The sequence below is a fragment of the Larimichthys crocea genome, chromosome X, assembly GCF_000972845.2.
Source record: "Larimichthys crocea isolate SSNF chromosome X, L_crocea_2.0, whole genome shotgun sequence".
NCBI lineage: Eukaryota > Metazoa > Chordata > Actinopteri > Sciaenidae > Larimichthys > Larimichthys crocea.
In genome coordinates this window covers 23,559,270-23,583,221 of record NC_040020.1, presented here as the reverse complement: position 1 = coordinate 23,583,221, position 23,952 = coordinate 23,559,270, and the positions used below count along the sequence as shown (strand labels likewise).

The window sequence follows — 23,952 nt, the reverse complement described above, 5'->3', positions numbered from 1 at the left end:
TTACGGGGAACAACTTTCATACTTTCATCAACCTACACTTTGCATATGGAGATACTGAAATACACATACAAGCACACATACACTACAAAAATTAACTATCTAACCAAGTCTTCCAATATTGTATCTAGCCAAAAAGTCTTTTTAATCTTGTTTTGAGAGCAATATACTATACAAGCACAGAATGTGTAAGATTATTACTCTTGTTCTGAGAATATTTGTCTTTTTTTTTCTTAGTCAGTAAGTAGATCCTAAAACTACATATTTTTCACAGAAAGTAAGCCAAATTATGTCAGATACTCTTTCATGACTACTTCCTAGCTTAGAAAACTTGTTTCAAGACCTACAAGTAAGCATTCACACACACATATGCACATAATGATGCTTCTTTGGCAGCTTTTGCTGTTTTGCCAATAAAGCATCTTTAAACAGTAAGTGAACCTGAGCTGGTTTGGCTTCAAATGACTTTAGAGAGATTCCATGTTCACTTGGCTCAGCCTCATGTTGAGTTTTTCTAAGTGCGTTCAGAGACAACATGTTCAGAGATAGACTTTAGGAAAAACTTCAAAAGAAATCTGCCAGCTGAAAACCATTCATCACCTCTCTCACCTTTGAGAGGAGCAAAGGGGTATTCTCACATATGATATCTGGATATTGTATAAAAGAGGAAATCACACATTGACAATGTACAGCATCCATTACGGTATCATTAGAAAAACGAAAAGCCAACAGCAGAGAGCCTCTGAATACTGTGTTTTAGGGTGGAGAGCTGTTGACTGCTGTTGTGGGAAACCCTGAATGTTGCAAAGAGCCCACAGCAAGACAGAGAGAGAAAAGTCCTGTCCGAGAAAGTCCTGGATGTGTCTGCTCTTCTGGCGTCTGTACCAACCCAAAGATTTGTTCTGTAACAAGAAAACACAGTATGAAATGGTACAAACTTCCTGTCGCCTAAGTGAGCATGTGTTGTGAACATGTAGATGAATGACAACAGAATGTGTTGTGCCAGAGATGTTTCAGTAAGCTATTCAAGTTTTAGTTTTTTATCAAACCAGAGCGATGATTCAACATCCACAGAGATGAGAAGAGATATTTGTGTCACCAGATCTTGTGAGAGTGGTGCTCCTGAGACAGAGACAGGTCTTAAACTAAATCTATTTACCATATTAGTGTCAGAATGTTCAGATGATATGAATCTTGTGAAAAATGAGTTCAATATTTACTTCAGTGACGAAGAATTGGTCATAATCTGTGCTCACATTCACTTCTTCCATTAGAGTCAACAGACTTGCTGCTAGTCTCCCAAAGGGGACCACCAGTGGCTAAACAAAGTGGCTGTAAAATGAAACCAGCGCCAAAAACTGCAGTTTGTTGAACAGCCATTTGAGGCTGGCTACATCTATCCATCCATCATCTGTAAGCTTATCCTTATCAGGGTCACGGTGGGGCTGGAACCTATCCCAAATGACTTTGGGCGAAAGTTGGGGTAGGAAGCCAGAGTACCCAGGACCTGCACAAACCTCCATGCAGAAAGATACCAGCTGAGGAACCTTCTTGCTGTGAGCCGACAGTGCTGAGATCTCTAAAGGTGACAGTGCTAACCACTGCTCCACCGTGCCACCATCTCCATAAGACCCCATGTTAATATGTCCAACTTCACAGCAGAAATAAACATGTTTACAGCCTCATCTCTGACCAGTCTAAGAAAGACATGGTTCAAACTACATTAAGCATCTTAATGAGAACATAAAAACATCCTGATTTTACACTTGAGTCACAATATTAATATTAAAGGTTGAATTACTGTGAAGCACTCTGAGGTCCTAGATCCTCAGGGTCTCCAAAGGTGTCATATAAACTGAATGTCAGTTGTTTTTTCTTATTGGTTTTAAATTAACTGCAAAATTGGAACGTGTAGCCATCACTAGAGCAGAATATCAGCTGAAATGTCAAGAGACCTTTGCATTATTGGTAAACATATATGGTATTTCTAAAGAAATATGTGATTGATCAGATGACTGCAAACAGGGGAGTTCATCTGGGTCTAGCTTTTGCCTTGAGGCACCTTGGTACTTTAATCCAATAATGACCATGATATTAGAAAGAAGACCACAGACTAAATTAAATATGAACATGAAAGTTTTGTTCAGAACAGGTTAAATTTCTGATGCTATCTGTCTTGTTCCAAATGATTTTTAATAAGAGAAGAGATTATTAGTCTATGTTTGACATCTTGGACATGAGGAGAGGAATGAGAGGAAATAACACAGCTGTGTGTGCCAGCACTCAGCGGCGGATCAGGGAACTGCATCCAATGAAAGGAGGAGGAGAGAGGAAGTTCTCCAAAACTTTTTTTCTCCCTCAAAGGATTGTGGAGAATCTCCGTTAGATTTTCAGAGGAAGGGGATCCGATCAGAAGAATAAGGAAAACACAAGGGGGGAGAGAGAACGGTGTCCAAAAAAAAGTCCATCCCTTCTTCTGTTTTTGTCTCCTCACATGAGAGGAAAAAAGGAGGACGCGTGTGTTTGCCTTTGTCCTGCGTTTTTTTAGTTTCTTCCTTCCAGACTGAGAGGACTTACACCATCAGAGGCGATGAGATGTGAGTGAGCTATGCCTTGTGGAAATGGACAGACTTTATCCAAGCGAAAACATGGCGTCTGCGTCCCGAGGTTTAGCTTCTTTTCCAGTCTGCTTGTGGCGATCTGCTGCCTGGAGGCATGGGGCTCCGGGCCGCAGGGGGACGGCGGCAGGAGTTGCAGCCCCTGTCCCGTTAACTGCAGCTGCGCGCTGGCGGGGCCCCAGCAGTCCTGCGTCGTCAACTGCTCCAACATCGGGCTGGAGAGGGCCCCAGCAGCGGCAGACATCCCGCTGGCCACCAACGTGCTGTAAGTGAAGTGTCTGAACAGGCTGAGGAGGATACTGATGTACAGATGAGGTTACATTCAGGATCATTTATCAGGTTTTAATGGTTGGAATAGTTCACATAGCTTCCTAACAATGGCAATCAAGCAATAGGTCATTTTTTACACTTTATGTTTAGAGTTTTTTGGTGATTAATAGATTTTTTTGTTTATATTTGTGTTTGTCTGCCATATGCTGACAAACAACTGAATAACTAGGAGTCACAGGCTGCATCATCATGTTTTTATTTACTTATCATCATTGTTTATTTGTGTTGTTGCCATGTCCAGAGCAGAAACAGTTGTTTGACTAATAAGAAAATTATTGCGCAACTATTTTGATAATTGATGAATTATCTGAATCACTGGTGATGCAAAAATGTCAATGTACTTTATATCATGCATTATATCATCATGCAAATTAGTCACTTTTGATTTTTGCAGTGAATTAAATATAGTGACCTTTGACTCTAGAATATTATTTTATAATTTTAGGACTTTAGACTTAATGACTAATTGAAAATAATTAGCTAACGATAAAAAGAATGGTTTGTTGCAGTCATCCATAGGCACGCTGACGTATGAGGTGATTGGATGAATTGTGGCCTTGCAAAACTTTTTGTGGCCTTGCAGCAGCACTGTGCACCAGTATAGGATGCTAAAAACAAAAGTGGAAAAAAATAGAAAAAAATGGACATAAGGTTTTTTTTTTTAAAAGGACAAAACTCAGATGCACAGAGGGATGATAATAATAATAATAATAACAATAATTATTATTATTATTATAATTATAATAATAATACTAAAAGAGTAGGACTTTCTATATTCAAAGGTGACCTTTTCTGTGTGGCTTCTCAGGCTTCTATCAAAAGCCAGAGTGGCAGTGTGAAAATGTGTGTGTGCATGTGTGTGCATGTGTGTCAGTCTGGTAGTTTAAATGGAAGTTGGTCACCAGAGAAGTGAATTTGGTGTTTGAGGTGCAGATCAGTCTTTAGCCTCTGGTGCTGCTGCAGCGAGAACATTCTGTTCTGCGCTGACGGAAGACATATGTTATCAATTATTTATTTTCCCTCACACTACCTACTTTTATTTAACGTAAAGATTTTGACTATATATAAATCAGGCTTATAATCAACACACATTATTATGGGACTTTAGGAATATCATTTGAATTCTGGATGCAAGTTTAACTTTGTTTCAGCTGGAATTTTTCACAGTAAAAGCCGGCGGGTGTATTGGTGATATTTGTTATTGTTTTTGGAAGTGTTTAAACCTTTCCTCTCATCTCAGTGGGATTCCTAAATATCACTTGACTTTTAGCATTAGCATTTGCATAAGTGAGGAAGAGTGTTCAGTTAGGTGGCACGTTAATCAAAGACAGACCCTGCTGCAGGATCTGCCTCTAATCATGTCAGACTCTATTGGAGTGCTAATTGCATCAGTTTAGATAAACCTCCTTGGTCCTGCTGCGCCGGCAGGAGCCATATGTGAAGGTGACAGACTGTGAACATTTACTGTCCCCACTAATTTGGCCTTGTCTGCTGTACCCAGCCTATAGACATGAGCATGGGAATCAAATCAGATATTTTGCTTTTAATTAACTCTGATTTCATGGCAGGGAGACACATCCAGCCAAGATCCAGCAGAGAACTGTTCATTTTTATAAAGCTGCAGGCGGTGTGTTACCAGCCTGTATTGCCTATCCACTCGTTATTTTAAAACATAAAAAAACTTGCACTGGCTTGTCAGGGTAATGGCCAGACTGTCTGAGGCAGAGGGATGAGAGTACAAGACTCAAAGATATAGAGTAAGTTTGCCTGTTTACCACCATGAAGCTTTACAGCACATCTTGCAGCTAATACCGTCAAACTGCTGTTTAAAAATTATAAGTCAAGTCAAGGCTGTTAATGAGTCAAGGATATGGACCAGAACTTACTCACTCTTATCCATATCCATATCCGTACTGCAAAATATTAATAAATGGGCCTTTCTAGCCTTCTAAAGCACTTTACTATACACACACATTCATACACTGATGGTACAGACTTCAAGAGTAAAATGGGGTTCAGTATCTCGACACTTTTACATGCGAGCTGCAGGGAGCTGGGGATTGAAGCGCCGATCATCTGAATAGTGAATAATGGCACATAGGACTGTTTTCCCTGTCTGATGATTCAGTCCGGTTTGTTATTGGCACCGTGTGTGAAATTGAGACCATGGAGGGGAAAACAAACAGTGGATCTGAACAGAGTTGTCCTTTAAACATCAGCTAGGACATGATGCTGTGAATGAGTAATGGGCTGACAGCAGTGCTGCTGGTGTCTGTCTGTGCACAAGTGTGAATGTCAGCAGTTGCCTGGTTATATTATTAACTCAGGTGGTTTGTGTCTGAGAAAACTACGTTAGCCTAAGGTTGTCCTGCTGCACACATTCATTCACAATGTCGGTGATCTAGTACATAATACCATCGAATGGGTGGGAGATGAAGCAAATACTGTACATTCTCGATCATTTTGTTGCATATCCGGGCTGCAGCTGATGGTAATTCAACCAACAATAGGTTTGGCTGTAGTACTGTGGATCAAAATTAAAAATGTGAAGTTGTTGACGTACTGCAGATCACCAACACACCTTAGGGTATCAACAGAGGCAAACACTATTATATTTCATCAGAATACATTTCAGACGCCCTTTCGCTGGCAAAACATTGAAAGCCTAAATCCTGTTTATGTTCAATTTTTCCAACAAAATCAGCAGTGCGGGGTGGCCTTCATGAGTCTCTGTGAATCTCTGCTGGTTACTCTGTGCAAGAGAGGGGTAGAGGGTTAGGCAGAGGATAAGGCGCGCTTCTTTCTTCTTATTTTTCATGCACGTCATAGTTGTATAAATACATTTAGTCCTTTGCAGCGGCAACTGTTCACTCAGAACCTACTCAGAATATTTAGACTTTGTTCAAAGACATAATATTTTCACTGGTGTGTGTGTGTGTGATTATCTGGTATTCATTAGGGCGTAGAATATTGTTCTGATAAGAAAAATCCTGATTACTGGTTATTAAAGACTATTTCAGCAACAAAAATACTGAGATGCAACCACTGAATTTTACTGTATTGAGTCTTAAATATGCACACATGCTCTGTGGTCCAGGATGGGTTTTTGTGCTTGTTTTCTTTTTAATGTCACAAAGCTGTTGGCAACCACAAAACTGTACTGTTACACAGTTTTCTTCCCAGTAAAAAGCAACAGATTTTCATTTTATGAATTGAAAGGTTAGACAGTAATACAAACCATTGAAGAATGACCTAAAAATAAACGTTTCCTGTCCTCTGAGCCCCTACGTGGTCCTAAATGAAGATGATTTGGACACGGCTCTGGTAAACAAAATCATCCAGTGGCAGTGAAGTATTTTAACATGCTGCAGTAAAGCATTCCCACTACAGACCAATCCATCTGTTCCAACCAGCACACATAATAAAAATCTCTTAGCACTTCATGCAGACAGTTTATGTAACTCTGAAGTCACTTCTGGGAAACTCTTGTGGAGTTTTAAAGTCTCTGTAGACTCTGATTAGTATGCAGATATCTGTGACAGCTGACAGAGAAAGTGAATGAGAAATTCAGTGAACAGAGTTAAACGTAATCAGTTCACAGTAGAAGAGAAGGTGTTGTAACTTCTTCTTTAATGAATGTGATTGCTTAGCATTTCAGATTTTCATTTGATTGCATATTCATCATTTGGTCAATAGGTTTTCAAAACAAAAATATTCTGACATACTGATAATATTGAAGTTCTTATATCTGCTGAGTGAATTCACCCTTCATATAGTAGGCCTTGTGCTCACGTCAAAGTCTCAGCTCAGCCATAAAAGAACCCAGAGGCCATTGAAGTTCAACCTACGCTTTGTAGAGTTTATTTTTTAAATTACAGTACAAGTGCAGAAGACTTTTCATGAAGGCAGAGAGACACCCTCATTGCATTGCAGGTGCTGGGTAAAAAACAACGAAGGAAATATTGACAGAAGACTTGATTTTTATAGATTTTTTTTTATTATTGAACAAAAACACAAGTTGTGCATTGTTATTTGTCAGGGTTAGTTCTTTGTTGAGTCAGGCGTCATTGGTTGCTGTACCGTGCTTACCTCAGGGACTTGATGCTAAGCTGTTCTTGTGGAAATAGACAACTTTTTTTTGCTTTAGCTTCTTATGAAGTAAATGTTGACTGTAAAGCGTAATGGCTAGAGAATCGATAGGTTCAAACCTCGCTTTCACAATGCAGTTGTGTCTGCCACTGGGCACAGTATTTGCACGCTTTACAAGACTTTTTTTTATTGACCATGTGTTGGGGATACACGTTAGCGAGCATTACTAGCTCCTGTGCTTATAACTCATGGTGCTAGTATGTTTCTCATGCTAGCGTGCTGATATTTTCAAATGTTATTATTGTTACCATGCTAACACTGGCATGTTAGCATGTCTTCTTATTATTTTTGTTTTGTTACTACACACCATTCGCAAGTCATTATCATTTGACACATTTAAAAAAGCCCTTAAAATACAGCTATGAAATATTATTTCTTGAGAACCATAAAGATAAAAACATCAAGTGCTAATAATAATTAGGTGAATTATAGTAACTCATATCCAGACGAACAAAGGAAAAAAGTAGAGTAATGATAAATACCAAACGCGTGTGTAATTAATGACATCTCAGATTACTAATTGCATTCACCTGTGCTTTTTCTATGAACTCAAAATGTCTGGAATACGTGAAATGGTGAGTAGTAATTAGGATTTGGTTATTAGCTTGATATTAGCTGTATTGCAGCCATTATGTTCGTATGTGTACAAGAAAATTATACATCTGAATTAATTTAATTAAATTACATTTTTTGCCTTTAAAAAAAAAAAAAAAAGGAAAATAAGCTTAATAGGAGATCAAAACAATTTGGAATGAGTTCAGTCATAGCAAACGCTGTGCATGACTGAAAAGCTGTTTCCTGTGCTGACAGGCTCCTCATTGCTCCCATGGCTTTATAATACACCCATGATTGCTCCACACAGATAACGTCCAACTTACTAATACGTGAGACAAACAGAAATGTGTCATGTTTCCTCTGTGGAAATAAGTCCGATTGGTGCTTTCTTTTTTATCTTGTAGCACCCTTTTCTTCTGGTTTTCCAACTGGAGAATTTGCTAGAAACTGTTTATCTCGTGAACCAATTTTCAATACATATGAACGGAAACACGACTACTAAAAGTCATATTTCCGTTTTTTTTTGCATTGTTTTTCATCGGGTTGAGGTTTGACTCAGATTTTGTTTTCTTCTCGAACATCTGTTAAAATTTGTGACACATTTGGTTTGGTTTGGTTAACTTTTTGCTCGTTGTTGAAGACCGTGTCTGTCTTGGGCAGTGCACCCTTAAACTGAACTGTAAACACACTTCACACAAGAACTTTGTGGCGTTACCATGGCAGCAAGAAGCACATATATTTGTGTGTGTGTGTGTGTGTGTGTGTATATGTGAATATGTATATCTGCGGGCGCGTTGATTTACAGGGAGCAGGGTTAGCTTCATACTGGGTCATGATGAGGCTTCACAGCTGACTCAATCTCTAATCCATACAACCACTTATATATATATACAGACACACACACACACACACACACACACACTTTAATGAAGTGGGAAAGGAAAGGTTGAATGTACGGAACATACGCGAGGGAGAATTTGTTGTGTTACTATGGCAATAATAATTAATGACATCACTCACAGAAGCAGACATTCCAGGTCGTAAATAAGAGAACGAGGGAACGAACAGGGAGAGAAGAAGAGACAGCTCCCATGTTCTCCTCCTGTGTGTGAGTGTGTGTGTGTGTGTGTGTGTGTCTATGCACTTAGTGATTATTAAGTTTCTGCTGGTAACAGAAATGCTGTGGTTCATTATTAACTCACTTAAGTGGCGGTTGTGGTTACACAGCAGACTGAAGAAAGAACGTATTTTCGCAAGAAGGCCTGTGTGTGTTCTTGTGTGTGTAGGTGTGTGTGTGTGTGTGTGTGTGTGGGTGATGCAACATCCACTAGACTAAAGTTATCCGTTGTCTTTAAAGTTTTAGAAAGTTCGTGGCACTGCTACTCTTTTCTCACTTATTCTCCTCTCTGACAACAACTCACATATTTGGGGACTTTCTTCTGCACATGTAGGCATTGTTCACATTGTTGGCTGCAGTTTTTCCTGCCAAAGCTCTGACAGATGTGTTCACAGACAGAAAAGACAGACCGTGTAACACAACAGAGGATAAAATACAGGTGTTGAAGGTTATTTTTTTAAGTGCCAGTTGGACATATGAGGGTTCCTTTGCATACCTGTAGTTTGAGACTAACTTGAGAATTGCCTGAGCTAGATGTGCCGTCCCACCAATGACAAAGCATTACTTTAACATAAGTGTGTTCAAGTGACTGTTTTCATGTCAGCCCTCCATCAATCACCATCTGAGTTCATTCTAAGGTTGGACAGTCAAGAACTGAATTAAATTGTCCCAAAAGAAGTACATGAAATGCAGTCACATTGTTCATTTGCTGCCGTATGAAGAGAATTATTGACTAAAACAAGCAGCTGAAAATGAGCTGAGCTAAAAATCAAAAATGACACTGATGGTCTTAAAACTGATAGATTACTCAAATGTACGCTGAGTATAAACGCACAATGTAGACGTGAAAAGTGGCTGTAAGAAGTATGGAGCAGCTGTGGCCGACTTAACGTCATTCTTTTACCGTGGATTCCAACAGAGACACATTTTCACAATAAAAATCTCCATAAAATCTTCTTAATTCACTTTTGCAGCATCCTAATGCTCAATATGTTCCAAACAGTCATACTTTTACCAAAACACATGGCTAAATACATACTGGAGACTTCGTAGCTTTGTGGATTTAGCTGCATTTTGGGGAAACTGGGCAGTGGAGAAGGGGATTACGCTCCAGGAAGGATTTGAAAAGTTTCTATTGATGCTTTGGAAGTTATTTCCCTTGGAATAAATAGAAACTGATTTGAATTCAAGCTGACTACAGCCACTTTTACAGCCACTGTTTACAACTGCCACCAGAGATTGAGTGTTTGTAGTATCACTTGAAGAAAATACTGGGACTCAGATAAATGGAAATTTGATTTGTATAGAAGGGAAGTGTGTGACCTACATGTAGAATAGACATTACACCTCACTCATCTGTAGTATAATGAAGGATCGGCTCACTGAGTGCATTCAGGCATCAATAACGCGATATGTTGCAGCTGTAAGTAAGTGTCTTGCTGTGCAACAGGGAAACATACTGTGAGACGATCATAGTAAACAGAGCAGAGAAACATGAGTAAAGTTCAAAAGCATTTATGTTGTCAGGAAATAGGGAAAGAGAAACTAACACGATCTCCACAAATGCTCTAAAATACCCTTAATACCCTTAAAACATGATCCTAAAGTCATCATGGCAGCTTTAACTGATATATAAACCAGGCTTTTCTACATTAGACCAGCATTAAAGGTTCATTTATTGGCAAGCCAGGCCAACTGGTGGATAAGTCATGAGGAAAGTATGCTTGCTGTTGCAAAGACTGTCTTACATGTTTTTAAAGAAGCTTAATTTTGGTATTCTGGTATTTGGAGAGTGGACAAATTAGCAAACAGCCGAACATCAAGCAAGGGCAACAACCAAAGACAGATAAAGAATGGACATTGTATCCGTGACGCATTCACCCACTGGTTTCTAAAGATCCGTTGTGGCTCTGAGATTTACTCTTGAATGAATGAAATTAGTGTAGCATGAAAATGAATTCAATTTATTTTATGGTAGAAGAGACACATGATGTTGTTTAATGAGGAGAGGATAAACCTGTAGTAATTGCATCCTGAACCATTGCCCTGTTGAATATTGTTTTTCATGCAGCAATGTTTAAAAGTTACCCTCTGTACTATGATGTGCTTGGCAGTGAGAGAGCATGAAAAAGTGGAACAAACTACAGCAGGTGTTCACCGCAGAATAAACATTTGACTTTTGCTCTGGCTCGACAAAACAACTTAACCTGTTGTCTTCCTGTTGTTACGGTACTTTATAAAAAAATGGAGGGAGTGATAATTGGATTTTTCTCCCTCCCATTTTGATTTAGACAGGACAAGAGTGTTTGTGTGCAGTGTGTGCATACAGCATGTGTTGTTACCTTGTGTTTGTGAGAGAACTGCAAAATCACACCTTGTTTGTGTAGTCTACTCAGAGTGCAGAGTCACAGGCATAAATATATCTCAGAATAACACTCTGCCCTGCATGGGCTTAATAGCTAACAATGGTCTTTGAGGCTGAAAATAAGAAATTGGATTGTTAGCCTCTAAACTGTGGAATTACAACCCTGTCAAAATACTAATGAAACACAAGTCAGCAGTGTGCTTAGTTTACAATCAATACCTTGACATAATTTAAAAAGCCTGTTTTGCATTTTCATTTTCAAGTCTGGTCAAGAACCGTATACTGGGGACGTTGTTTAGCTCAGTTGGTAGAGCAGCTGCCCCATGTGCGAAGGCTCAGTCCTTGCTGTGGAAGCCCAGGGTTCGAATCCGACCTGTGGCTCTTTCCTGCATGTCTTTCCCCATCTCTCTCTCACCCCCCACATTCCTGTCACTCTTCTCTATCAAAATAAAAGCTTGAAAAGGCCAAAATAATAATCTTTAAAAAAAAGAGAAATGTACACTGTCTGCCACCACTAAATAGGAAGTACACATGTAGTCCATGTCGCATGTTTCTGAGGTTTTCCTTGTCACAGTTGAAATACAAATGTCCATATAGAGAAAGCATCCATATCTGTGGACCTGTATAGACGAGAAGTCAAAAAATGGCACATCTTCATGCCAGTCACACATGAAATAGATGCAACGAGCCAAACAAACAGAAAGAGCAGAGAGCGCAGTCAATATATCAGAAGCAAAAGAGGAGGTGGCACAGTCGGCTCATGGTGTGGAACTGAAGTAGTCCTCGTTTTCACCGCAGATTGGGCCGCCATCTGACCTTTGTGGCCAAAGCTTTGCTTTTCTCGATTTAGCTGCTGGGTGAGAGGCTTCATTATTTTGCTCCCTGCTCTCTCTGCCGTTCCATTGAATTTCCGCTCACTGTGCTTTCTGTTGTCTCCTCTCTTTCTGTTTCACTACTTGCATCAGGTTATGTGGAGCTTCCCGCATTTACAAACATGAGATGAATTGTATGACAGTGTTGCCTGCACAGCCAGTGCGCCTGGAGACAAATGCTTAAAAAATGTGTAGATACAATCTGAATCTCAAACATTGTGCAAAAGTCCTGATTTCCACCAGTTCACAGTACACTGTGTGCCCTAAATCTGCTGTTTGAATGTAAACACCCCTGTTCCATCGGTCTGTCAGTGAAAAGTTTGATCACATTGTCTGTGTCGCATTAGCAAGGGTAACCAACAAATCCAGGTCATCCATCAAGGCAAACATACTGAAAGGCTTTTAGTTGTTCGTTTTAGATACATTTTCAGTTTTTTAGCCTGCAGCTCTACGGATGGCAGGATTGTATAGACTAAAATATCTTGGAAACTATTGCATGGATTACATCCGGATGTTCTCAGGATCAGTCACACTTTGGTTATTCCTTAACTTTTCATCTTGTGCTATCATTATGTCAAAATTTATGTTTGTTTTTGGTTAATGATCAAAGATTTTGTGCTAAAATTAGCATGCTGACACGATCAGCTAAGATTATAAACATGGGTGTTTGCTTTATGTTATGGAATTTTCAATCCTTAGGTTACACAAGGTCACGTGTGGGTCTTGAGGTCCTCAGCAGTATTAGTTGTTTGGCTTTGGTTGAGAACAGCAGGTGCCAGTCTATCTCAACACTGTGATGGCCAGGGTCGAAGAGACCTATTGCTGCCTTCATAGACATAATAGATAGCTTGCTGTTGACGGTCCAATCTGTGTAAACAGACATCTGTGTCTCCAGACTAGAATATGCCGACAATAACACCTGCATGAATAAAAACATTCTCTTTGACTTATTCTGGCATAGCATTTGCCATGTTTTCTTGGGGTTTAAAGTCTGACCACCAGCAGGAGTTGGGCAGAATGTGAGACTGACTCAGGCACTTCTGATGAACTTTAAAAGTGTCTCTAATTCTCCTTGGCCAAGCGTCAATAAATAATACAGCATAGGACATCAGAGGCTCCTGAACACTTTCTTCCTTCCTGACCTCACCATTGACCTTTGACTTCAGCAATTTCTCCACAACACTTTATAAAGAGTAGTGTACAAGAGACTGAGGAAGTGATATGGAACATAGCCACAAAGTGTGTGTGTAATTTTGTTACTACTTCTTATAAATATTAGCATAGCATTAGTTTGCTTAATTTATGGAAATTTAGGTAGGAACATAAACTACAAAGAAAACCTTTTATGGCACCGTCCTAATTTAAAACAGCAGTTTACAATTGCTATCCCATGATATATGACATAATAGAAATGTTAATTGTGTTCAACATTTAATTATCATGTTTCTGTGGTACAATGATGGCATTAATTAAATTCAGTGGGATTGGTTCTGTTTTACATTATCTTATTTTTCTACAGATGGTAACACCTCTATTTAACATTTTCATTTGTAGATTTCAAAAGCCCAGATGTATAAACAATGCAAACATGCAAAACCCGAGCATATGCCTCATCCAACACAAAACCAGTATATATTAAAAGAATAGGACTAGGTGTACACATGAATTTTTCCTGGAGGATTACAGACAGAAGCTAATACACATCAGTATGCTTTTACGTTCTTGTTACGTTGTTAATTTTACATGCCCCAGTCTCCACCCTAGCCCAGGCCCTGACTTGTCTTCAGTCTGCCTTTTATGCTTTCCAATTAGACCAGTTTTAAATACAGAAAGGATAAAGTGCGTAGCATTCACCACCTCAACCAGTGACTCTGACTAGCCTGACATTAAAACTTTAAATGGCACCCATATTATTCTTGCTGATTCATATAGATACTTTGGAATTTGGTTTGAGCAGACTGATCATTCAGGATTTATGTTCAACATTTGACTCAGATTTAAAATCAAATCCTCCAACTGTAAAACAATTGTGCAGGCAACCCTCATGTCTATCCTTGACGAATAAGCATGCTGCCCCATCAATACTTCAGCTTCAGGTCATCACAGTGCGCTACGCTTTATCACAAACAACTACGTTTTTACTCACCACTGGCTGTCTTCTCATCAAGGTTTCTTTTCTGTATCACAGAAAAGATTAAGGGAAACTCCAAAATTATTATACGTTTAAAGTTTAACTGATCAGCTGTTTCCTGCTCCGACATACTCTTCATCGCTGTAATAGATCCATGATCACTCCACACAGATGCTTGCTTATATTAATACTTGAGACAAACAAAAATATCATATTTATGTTGTGTTTTCTATGTTGTCTTTCACTATTTGAGGTTTTAATTACTTTTAATTAATTACTTTTAATTGCATCCTGTTGAGCCCTCTTGTTTTGGTTTTCCAACTGGAAAAGCACCTATGGCTTATCTCATGAACCAACTCCTCATAATCACATAACAATATTGTATGAAAAGCAGCTTTCATTCACATTTTATTTTGCTGAATTTCTTTAAAACTCAAATAATGCAGCTATTGTTCACACAGTTGGATGGACTTTCTTACAGAAGCTGTCTCACATTATTCATTTATAAAGCTCAACTAAAGCTTCCAAACTAAAAAATAAAGCGTCCAAACTACTTCACGTCATTTCTGATGTTGGCTAGATCTGTTTTCAGATACTTTGCTCTTTTTCTGCAAGCTTCCCCACTGATTTGAGCTTTATTATCTGATGATTTTTAGGGTTCTTGTATTTATTTATTTTTTTATTGATTCCCTGTTTATTGTCTAGTTGTGCTGTTAAAGTTTTCTGATTGTGTCTTTGTGAATGTTTCTTGTTCTCAGGACTCTAAGAGATCTTAATCTAAATCAATCATACAGCCTGATTAACTAAGGATTAAAGAAAATATGTGTGTCTGCGCTGTCAGAAATAAAACAAGACAAATAGAAGAAGAAGCAGGTTCCACTATGCCACTGTTTACTCAAAACATTTGTTTCCATTTGCTGTGAGGTTGTCAGGGATTTTTACCAGGTTTTTTTCATTCCTGGCGTTGTCATTCTTTTTTTGTGTGTGAAAGTTTATAAGAACAAGTAGGGAAGAAAATTCAAAACGGGCATTTGAATTTGATTTTGAGTTTTTGCAGCTCAACATTAATCCACTGTAGTTATTCACAGTTTTATTGAGATTACGCTTCATTGAAATAATAACTAGTTGTTTTTTCCGTTTGCGTAGTCACACCCCAGAAATATTGCAGGCCTGAGAGACCCATTTTCGGTTTAAGCCCACAGTTTATGACTTCAAGATAAGTGGGACTCACACAGTTGCATTTACCAGAAAAAGAGTGAGCAATGAGCGCAAGACAGTGTTAGAGGATTTTTTTGTTTTTCCTTTATGCATTGACAGCATGTTAAAGTGTGTGTGCGTCGTTCTTTGAGTGAGTGTGTTAAACCGCTGCACACAGCTGCCCTTCACTTGCCAGCTGGACACCAGACAACCCAGGCAGCAGCAGCAGCTGGAAAAATGGACAGAATGTTCTAAAGAGGAGAGGAGAGTGTTTGTGACCCAGCCAGCCAGACTGAGAAGCAAAATGTTTGGCTTTTTTAGACCAAACCTTTTCAATCAACACCCCCTTCTCCTGAGCTCCTAGACCCATTCCCCTAATTTCATGCTCCCTCTCTTCCTGCAGTAGGGAAAGTACCCAACTACTCCCGAGATCCGTCCCACCACCTTCCCCCATCTACTTATGGCCCAGGCATGAGTTGCCGGCTGGCAGCTCTCACATGAAGCAGCGAGGAAGGAGAAACACCGAGCTAGGACAGGCGCCCATGGGACAGGCAGACCACAGTGGGGCGATTGTTCTCCAGACCTGGCTTGTGTCGCTCACTGTTGGTTCCCCCAGTTTCTCCTCTGCTTCCCCTTCACACCTGCCTTCTCATCAGCCAACTCCATCATCTTTAACCCCTCCTTTGCTTTCGTCTTACTTCCTTTCCCGTCAGACTTGTACAATTCTGCCCAGCCTTTGGATATAAACAAAGCAGCAGAGTTACAGAAGGAAAAAGGAGGGGGGGAAGGGGTAGAAATTACTGGGGGAATGAGGCAGCAGTGGAGGAATCAGGCAGGCTGAGGGGGATGAAAGCGACCACAGAGCAGTCTGTGTTTAGTGGGTTAGTGGAGCGCTGGCCTTCACTTACAGGGACTTGGACCACTTCACCACCACGATGCAGCAGATACCAATCTGTCCTACGATCAGACCTACATCACTGTTTTCATCCCATAACTCAGGACTTTTTTTTTGTTATGTTTTTGTCTTTTTTTTTAGTTCGCGTTTTTGTGCAGATGTAACGGACGGGTGAAGTCAAACAGATATCAATCTTCTTTAGTGGCTTTCTTTGTCCTTTTTCATGTTCTCCATCCCTCTGTCTCTTTAGATTTATCTTTTCCTCTCCAGAGACCATGCCCACTCCCCCTCTGTCATTCCCTCTGCCCGAGCACATAGTAGTCAAGGCGTGTGTGTGTGTGCACTTGTGGGTGTGTGTGTGTGTGTTCTCATCCTCCAGCTTAGAATAAGTGGCACCAGACAGGCCTTATAAGGAGTGGTTAGATCATTGGCCACACCGTTAGTAAAACAGAACCATATGTGTGCTGTGTGTGTGCGCGTCTTTGTGAACAGGCCTATACCTCTACTGTGTGTGTGTGTGTGTGTGTGTGTGTGTGTGTGTGTGTGTGTGTGTGTGTGTGTGTGTGTGTGTGTGTGTGTAAGTAAAACCATGTGTGTCCAGAGGTAGCTGAGAGAACGGGAGCCTGTTGCTAATAGACATGGTGAAGGTCACATTATATGGTCATGTTAAACACACACACACACACACACACACACACACACTTTTTCTCCGCTTGTCTTTGCAGCATTGCCCGTAAGGTCCAATAAAAGGTTTTCGTATACAGTGGGGTAGGACATACACACACACAGACACACACTTACACACCTGGCATTGATGTTGAGAGCATTACATGAGGCGAGGTGTCGGACTAATGTGCGAATGATCAGCTCGTGGGAGTGGAGCGTCTAAATGCTGTCCTGTTTCATCTGCTGATGGGTTTAGCAGAGGAGAGCTCTCTCTCTCTCTCGCTCTCTCTCTGTCTCTCTGTCTCCATCTTTCTTACACAGCTTGTCTGGAATGTACAGATGTTTCCTTTTGGGAATGGGCGTCCTGCTCTGTTCACACACACACACACACACACACACACACACACACACACACACATAGGAAGAAAGAGAGTGAGAGAGAGGAGAAAGGGGAGCACATTCCCATTTCCCTTTGATTTTTAAACACTCCACAACTATCTTGTCTTCTTTCTCTCTCCCTCTCTCTCTGAGACACACACACACACAATGATTTTTGTCCTCTCACAACCTCTGGCTTCTTGTCTTCTGGCTCCTTGTTTTCTTTTGTCTCGTCGTTCTCACGTGCAGTCGAAGCTTTGCTGCAAAGGCACACAGACTGAAGTCACTTCAGATAACTTGACTCTGTCGTTCCCACAGTTTAACCAGTTCAGTTTCTGTTTATGTACTGCTGTCTCGGTGACCGCAGGCGATTGGAAGTGACGACATGTTAATATATTAACAAAATTGACAAACAAATAAAATTTAACTCTAACACTTTTTTTTTTTCCTTTTTCCCGAAATATTTTTATTGTGAGATTTCTTACCATTTTAAAGTGACAAACAACATATATACACGCAGACATACATAACAACAACAACAACATTAGTAATAAAGTTTAAATAATGATAATAATAATAATGACAAACAATAACATTAATAATGAAAATAAGTAGATAAATAAATAAATTTAACTTTAACTCTAACACTCTTAACTAGACCTACATTTTTAATGTCAACCGGGAAAAACATTTTTCTTCTGTTTTTCTAGACTAGAGGCAGATAAATAGCTGTTTTTTATTTTTATTTTACGGCATGTTCCTGTGGTGTTGAGTCTGTTATGTTTTTACTTTACTTGATTTAAACCTGTGTGGCCTTCTTTGGGGTCTGCTTCTCTGTATAGCACTTTGTAAAGTATATAGTAGTAGTAGTAGTAGTAGTAGTAGTAGTAGTAGTAGTAGTAGTAGTAGTAGTAGTAGTAGTAGTAGTAGTTGTATAGAAGAGGAAACAAACAACCAAAAACTTGTGTTAGAAAAAAATGTAATTGTCCTGAAATTGAATTTTACCTAGTAAAATTATTCCTCAAATTTGGCAATATAAAATGAACTCAGAGTCACGCAGGATATGTATAATTCCTTAGATGATATCAGGTACCAAATTGTCTCCTGGTTCTCGCTGTTCTGCTCACCTCGTTCACGTCTGCTTCTCTGTGTGCAGAATGTGTGAAAGAAAAAATCATTTGAAACCACACATCATCTTGACATGTGCTGCACAGTAGACTCAATAAAGATGTCTGTAAAACATGAATCTATAAATGTGTGTGAGTGACAGTAACAATTTTTTCATTAGCTGCCTTTTCAATGAGAGATTGTATATTTAATCTTATGTGTAAATTTCAGTCTAGATTTGTCAGTATGCGGAATAGTAGGCCACAGTTTGTTTTCCGTGTTCAGGCAGCAATGGTAAATATAATTCTTCTGAAAAAAGGAGTCAGGCTGAAAATTAGTAACAATGATAATGATGCATGAGTTTTATTTACATAACACTTGCCAAGCATAGAGCACAAAGGGATTACCAAACAAAACAAAATAAACTACAACGCCGGAATACTATCAAAAATTAATGTTAGTCATGAATATAATCATGTTAAACGAGAGCTTTAAAACCAGGCAAAATATTAATTATTAACACTTGTCCTCAATAACAGGAGTGAGTAACAGAATGTGAGGACCGGTTTAGAGTTTAGAGAGAGGAAACATATTAGTGGATGGTGTGATCCCTGTCTGTCATATCAGCTTTATTACCTGGAAAATGATCTCAGGCAAAGAGTGGGAACCCTGAATACTGAATGGGTGTAGCGTCCAACACACACACACACACACACACACACACACACACACACACACACACACACATACACACACACACACACACACACACACACACACACACACACACACACACACACCTTGCAGACATTTTGACTTCTTGCTGCACACATGTGCTTTCTCTCTTTACTAGCTTCCATCAAATAAAAGGCGAAAACAAAGATAAATTACCGTGCATGCTCCTTTTATGAGAAGAAGTTCACAGACCCTTCAGGCTGGTGAAAACATTTACTGAATGGACTGGGAAAAAAAGGTCATCGACTTTAAACAGAACGTTTTTTGGCGTTCCTAAAAAGTTAATTGTTATGGTAATTATATTTTTACCCAGCAACAGCTGTTATATGATGTGTCATCACAAAGAAAACCCTGTATTGTTCTTTGTATTATGTTTTTTGGCACATCAACGCCATATTTAGTGTGTCTGGTTTTATTTATCTCTGCCTCTGTTCGTATGAGCTAAATGTTTTACTTTCCCTTTCCTTTGCTACCATCACTTCTCATTTCCCGGCACTAACATGATCACATTATCTGGCAAATGACTTCAAACTTGCTGTAGTTGAGAGAGTGTGTGTGTGTGTGTGTGTGTGTGTGTGTGTGTGTGTGCGCGCTCGCAGTATCCTTCCCTCACATGTATTTTAAATGTGGACATGTTGGGTTTGTTCCCGCAGAGATCTTTCCAAGAACCACATCTCCTCCCTTGATACCAGCCTGCTAGATCGTCTCACTGGCCTCCGAGAGCTGTGAGTACACACGGCGTTATATGTTTGTGCACCATTTTCCTACAGTAAAACAAATCTATCTACGTGCATCACCGTTTGTCCATCAAAATCTTATTATTGACACTAATATATGTATATATATACTTTTCAGATATCTTCAAGGGAATAGGATCAATGTTCTCCCCAGAGGAGTATTCTGCTGTGGGCCGCTGTCAATCCTGTGAGTACAAAATGTGGAGAGGACTGGGACCTGGCAAAGTCAAGGTCAAAAGGAGAGGAGTAAGGGAGAAGGAGGGAGATGAAAAGAAAGCAGTAAAGAAAAAGGCTTGATTTAGTCTGGATTTAAGTAGGCAGTAATCCCCGGAGTAAGCTAACTGGACCAGAGAGCATTCACAAAAAAGCACACATGCTATATACTGCATACACACACACATGTACGCACACACACCAATCACAGCGCGATTAAGTTTAATTACAGCTTACTGCTCCAGCCTCCCACTACCTCCCTCTATCCCTCTCTTCATCTGTCCATCTCTCCCTTCCTCCACCCATTACCTTATTTCTTCCACCCATTTGAATGGACGTTTAAGCACAAGTTTGTGTGTGTGTGTGTGTGCGCGTGTGTGTGTGTGTGTGCGATGAGAGAGAAGACTCTGGTGGTTTCCATCAGTTCCTTCCAAAACCACCACACAACGGCCCCATTATGAAGCCTACTGGATAGAGGAGAGAGGGAGGGAGAAGGAGAGTATGAGTGGAGAAGGAAAAGGGAGAGAAAGAAGTAGAGAGGGAAGCATGGAAACAAAGCGGGAGGGTGGAAAAGAGGAGGAGGTATCTGATCAGTTACTCAGCACTTCACTTGTTTGGGATTTATGTGTGACTCAGTTATGTTATATATCAGAGTTATATATCCATATAAATATATCCAATTTGTGTGACAGCATCAATGTACAATTGGATAATAATGTAGGAGAAGCAATTTCATATATTTGTTCATCCAATTGCTCAATTATTGGCACAGATTGTTCAGACGATGACAAACCCCCAGGACATTAATTTTGCCGAAATGACAGTACAATAGTAATTGCCACAAATCAGTGTAATTGCAAAAATGAAGGAAAAAGACTTGCTCTTGTTGTCAACAGTCATTTGTCTGCTTTGTTCCAGCGATTTGAGCAACAATCAAATCACCACCATCGAAGAAAGAACATGTGACAACCTATGCAATTTAACTCAAATGTAAGTGATCACAATCCATTCTTATTCTTCTTTGTATCTCCGTCTTTGTCTCTTGTTTCTAAAACAAATGTAAACATATGTTGTGGTAATGGTGTCATGGTCCTGTTTATACATATACACACATATATAGACATATATGCAAGAAAAAAACATACATCTGATCACACATGCCTAAATAAGCAGCATGCTTCCAGTTACCTCGCCTACACACAAGATAAAAGAAGCTCTATTTCAGACCGGTGTGGGAGGTAGTGAGTAGTAATTATTCCTCTCCAGGTCTTAAGATGAGAAAAGTTTTCTTGCAGAGTCTGTAATTGAGCAAAACTAGTCTAGTCGGTAAGAGACGTACAGTATTTCACAAAATGTTCTTTTTTCTGTCCTATCTGTCAACCCATCCTATCATAACCCTGCTCCCTCCATCTCTTGCTCCCTTTTCATCTGTCATTCCCATCACCTCTGCTTCTTCCTTCCTCATCATTTCCCTTCATATCATTCACTTTTATACATCCTTGCTTCTGGCTCTTTCTTTCTCTTAAATCATTTGAAGGATTACACCTTTTTTTTCATGGCAGACATTTTGACATGTCACACCGGGAAAAGCACAGGTGTAACTGATAGCATTAGGCGTGGTTATTTTGCATTTAGTTGTGCCAGTTTAATGGTGCGTGGTGTATGGTGTATGTTGGCTTACTGTCACGGCTTACAGGGACACGTTGATGGAGCAGAGCCATCATTAATGTTATTAGGCAAGCAAAGACAAAGCCAGCATAGCTTTGCTAAAAGGTTCTTTCCAAATACTTAATATGTCATATTTAACTACGGAAATTATAGTTTATTTAATAGTTAGCCTATCATGCTACTAACTAAAGACACATAAGCACCAACACAACTTCAAGAAGTATGTGTTATGCTAAATTGGAGGCTTTGGAGGAAGTTCGTCCACATTTTAGCAGCACTCAGCAACTCATTTTACATTTAACTCCATTATGTCTGTCGGAGTATTATTTTAATGAAAACGCTTTTTGTTCCCAATATAGATATTGGTTAGTGTTTGAGTGTGTTATTAAACGATGTTGTTCTTCACAAAGCCAAACGCCAATCAATGTGAAGTTACTTTACTGAATTGACTGGTTGAGCAATATTTTCATGTAGCTAACATTAGCTTTTCAGTCTGAATGAATGTGTTGTCATGTTTCACCGTCCTCCTCTCCTCCAGTGACCTGAGCAGTAACCACTTTGAGTGTGACTGTAAGTTGTCCCGGCTGGTCAATTGGCTCCAGGACAAAGGCGTGCGAATTCAGCGCCCGGAGGCCATGCTCTGCGACCACCCTCCTGAGTTCCGCCACCAACCCCTGCTCAACGTCAGCCTGCTCAACTGTGGTACAAAACTCATACATGTTAATGTAGACACTGATTAATCTCGTTTCCCTGTTTATTTGACAATGGTCTCATCCTGCCCTTTCATGTTCATGTCTAGTATAATAGAAATAGTTCAGGGACTGTCTCTCTGAGGCAAACTCCGCTCAGGAAAAGAAACACTAATAGTACTACTAGTTACTAAACATTTCTTTCCTCCACAGGTCTGAACTATGCAGCTTGTCTCAAGGACACTACCAGTGGAGGAGTGGGAGGAAGTGAGCTTGTTATCTTCTCTTCCTCCAAACCCGGAAACTTCACACCTGAAGAGTGTAACAGTGTGTGCTCGGTATCGCACCGCTATGGTGGCCTGGGAGTGATGAACGAGTGTCTCTGCAGTACAAACTCAGAGCCAAACCACATCAGCAAATCGCAGTGTACTGCTGCTTGTACAGACCCTGATGTTATGAAGGTATGCAGCAGACTGTGGTTCCAGATAGTAATCATTATACTGTAAGATCTTGAGAGAGCTCTTTTAGTGTAGTTTCCTTTAGTCTCTAGTAAACACAACATTCAGGATTTCCTCTAAACCTTCCTATAACCTACCAACAACTTCCTCCTGGGGCTTGAATGACTACATCCCCATTCAGTTTCCTGCGAGACTTCTGTACAGAGAAAGAGTTGGAAAAAAAATCCAAGTCTCCCACTGAGAATTAAAATGTGTTTATTTTAAATCAGAGCAGTTTATTAAAAGTTTTTCATTTAAAACTCAAAAAAAAAAAATAGAAGAATAAAACCACAAGCATCTTTAACAACTAACAATGAGAGGAGTTTTATTGTACATTGTGCACATTAACACAAACACCTCTTCTTCCTCATCCTGTTCCCTTCATGCACAGAATTGTGGGTGGACTCTGGCTCACCATGTGTTTGTGGTGGACTTCTCAGTCTCACTGAAGGCTCTTCCAGTGCAAAGTGTTCACGACCACATCACTTTCTTTGCTGCCTCCTCTGTCACTCCGGTGACACTGTCCTGGGACTTTGGTGACCTTTCAACTCGGGTCAACACAACGGGAACGGGGGTCACCACAGCGTCTCACAAATACGGACTTCCCGGACGTTATGCGGTCAGTCTGATGGCCTGGGCTGGACACAAGGAGGTGAGAGAGGGAAAAAAAGGAATGTTATTCTTTTCATAATGACATGAGATTTTAATATTTTGTTTCATATTTGCATGTGTTTAGGCCTCTGCACACGGAGAAGTGACTGTGGCACTTCCTCCCAAACTTGAGTTGCGCTGTCCACCTCTTGCTGTGGCCAATAAGAGCCTAGAGTTCACACTTGTCAGCTGGGGCACAGTTGACGTGGATGTAGACTGGAAGATCACAAAGGATAACGTCGAATTTGCCAAAGGTAAGATACACCAACACACAAAGTTCTGAGCAGCTAATGATACTACACTTCCATCAGCAAGCTCTTCTTGGTTATCAGCAGCCAATTAGTCTTGGCTCTTCTGCTGCTGTGAATCTGAACAGTAGCTTTGT

The 23,952-nt window shown here is 39.9% G+C and overlaps 1 protein-coding gene across 1 annotated transcript in view; it reads left to right on the top strand.

The window, feature by feature from the left end:
* The first annotated feature begins 2,145 nt into the window (after positions 1–2,145).
* pkd1a (polycystic kidney disease 1a) overlaps positions 2,146–23,952 on the top strand; it is a 60,995-nt gene continuing 39,188 nt past the window's right edge. Inside the window, exons 1-8 of the mRNA XM_019260944.2 lie at positions 2,146–2,880; positions 19,766–19,837; positions 19,968–20,036; positions 20,981–21,052; positions 22,269–22,432; positions 22,633–22,880; positions 23,308–23,568; positions 23,653–23,821. Of these exons, the coding sequence (XP_019116489.2) occupies positions 2,606–2,880; positions 19,766–19,837; positions 19,968–20,036; positions 20,981–21,052; positions 22,269–22,432; positions 22,633–22,880; positions 23,308–23,568; positions 23,653–23,821 (1,330 nt within the window). The 5' untranslated portion in view covers positions 2,146–2,605. The remainder of the gene's footprint in view (positions 2,881–19,765; positions 19,838–19,967; positions 20,037–20,980; positions 21,053–22,268; positions 22,433–22,632; positions 22,881–23,307; positions 23,569–23,652; positions 23,822–23,952) is intronic.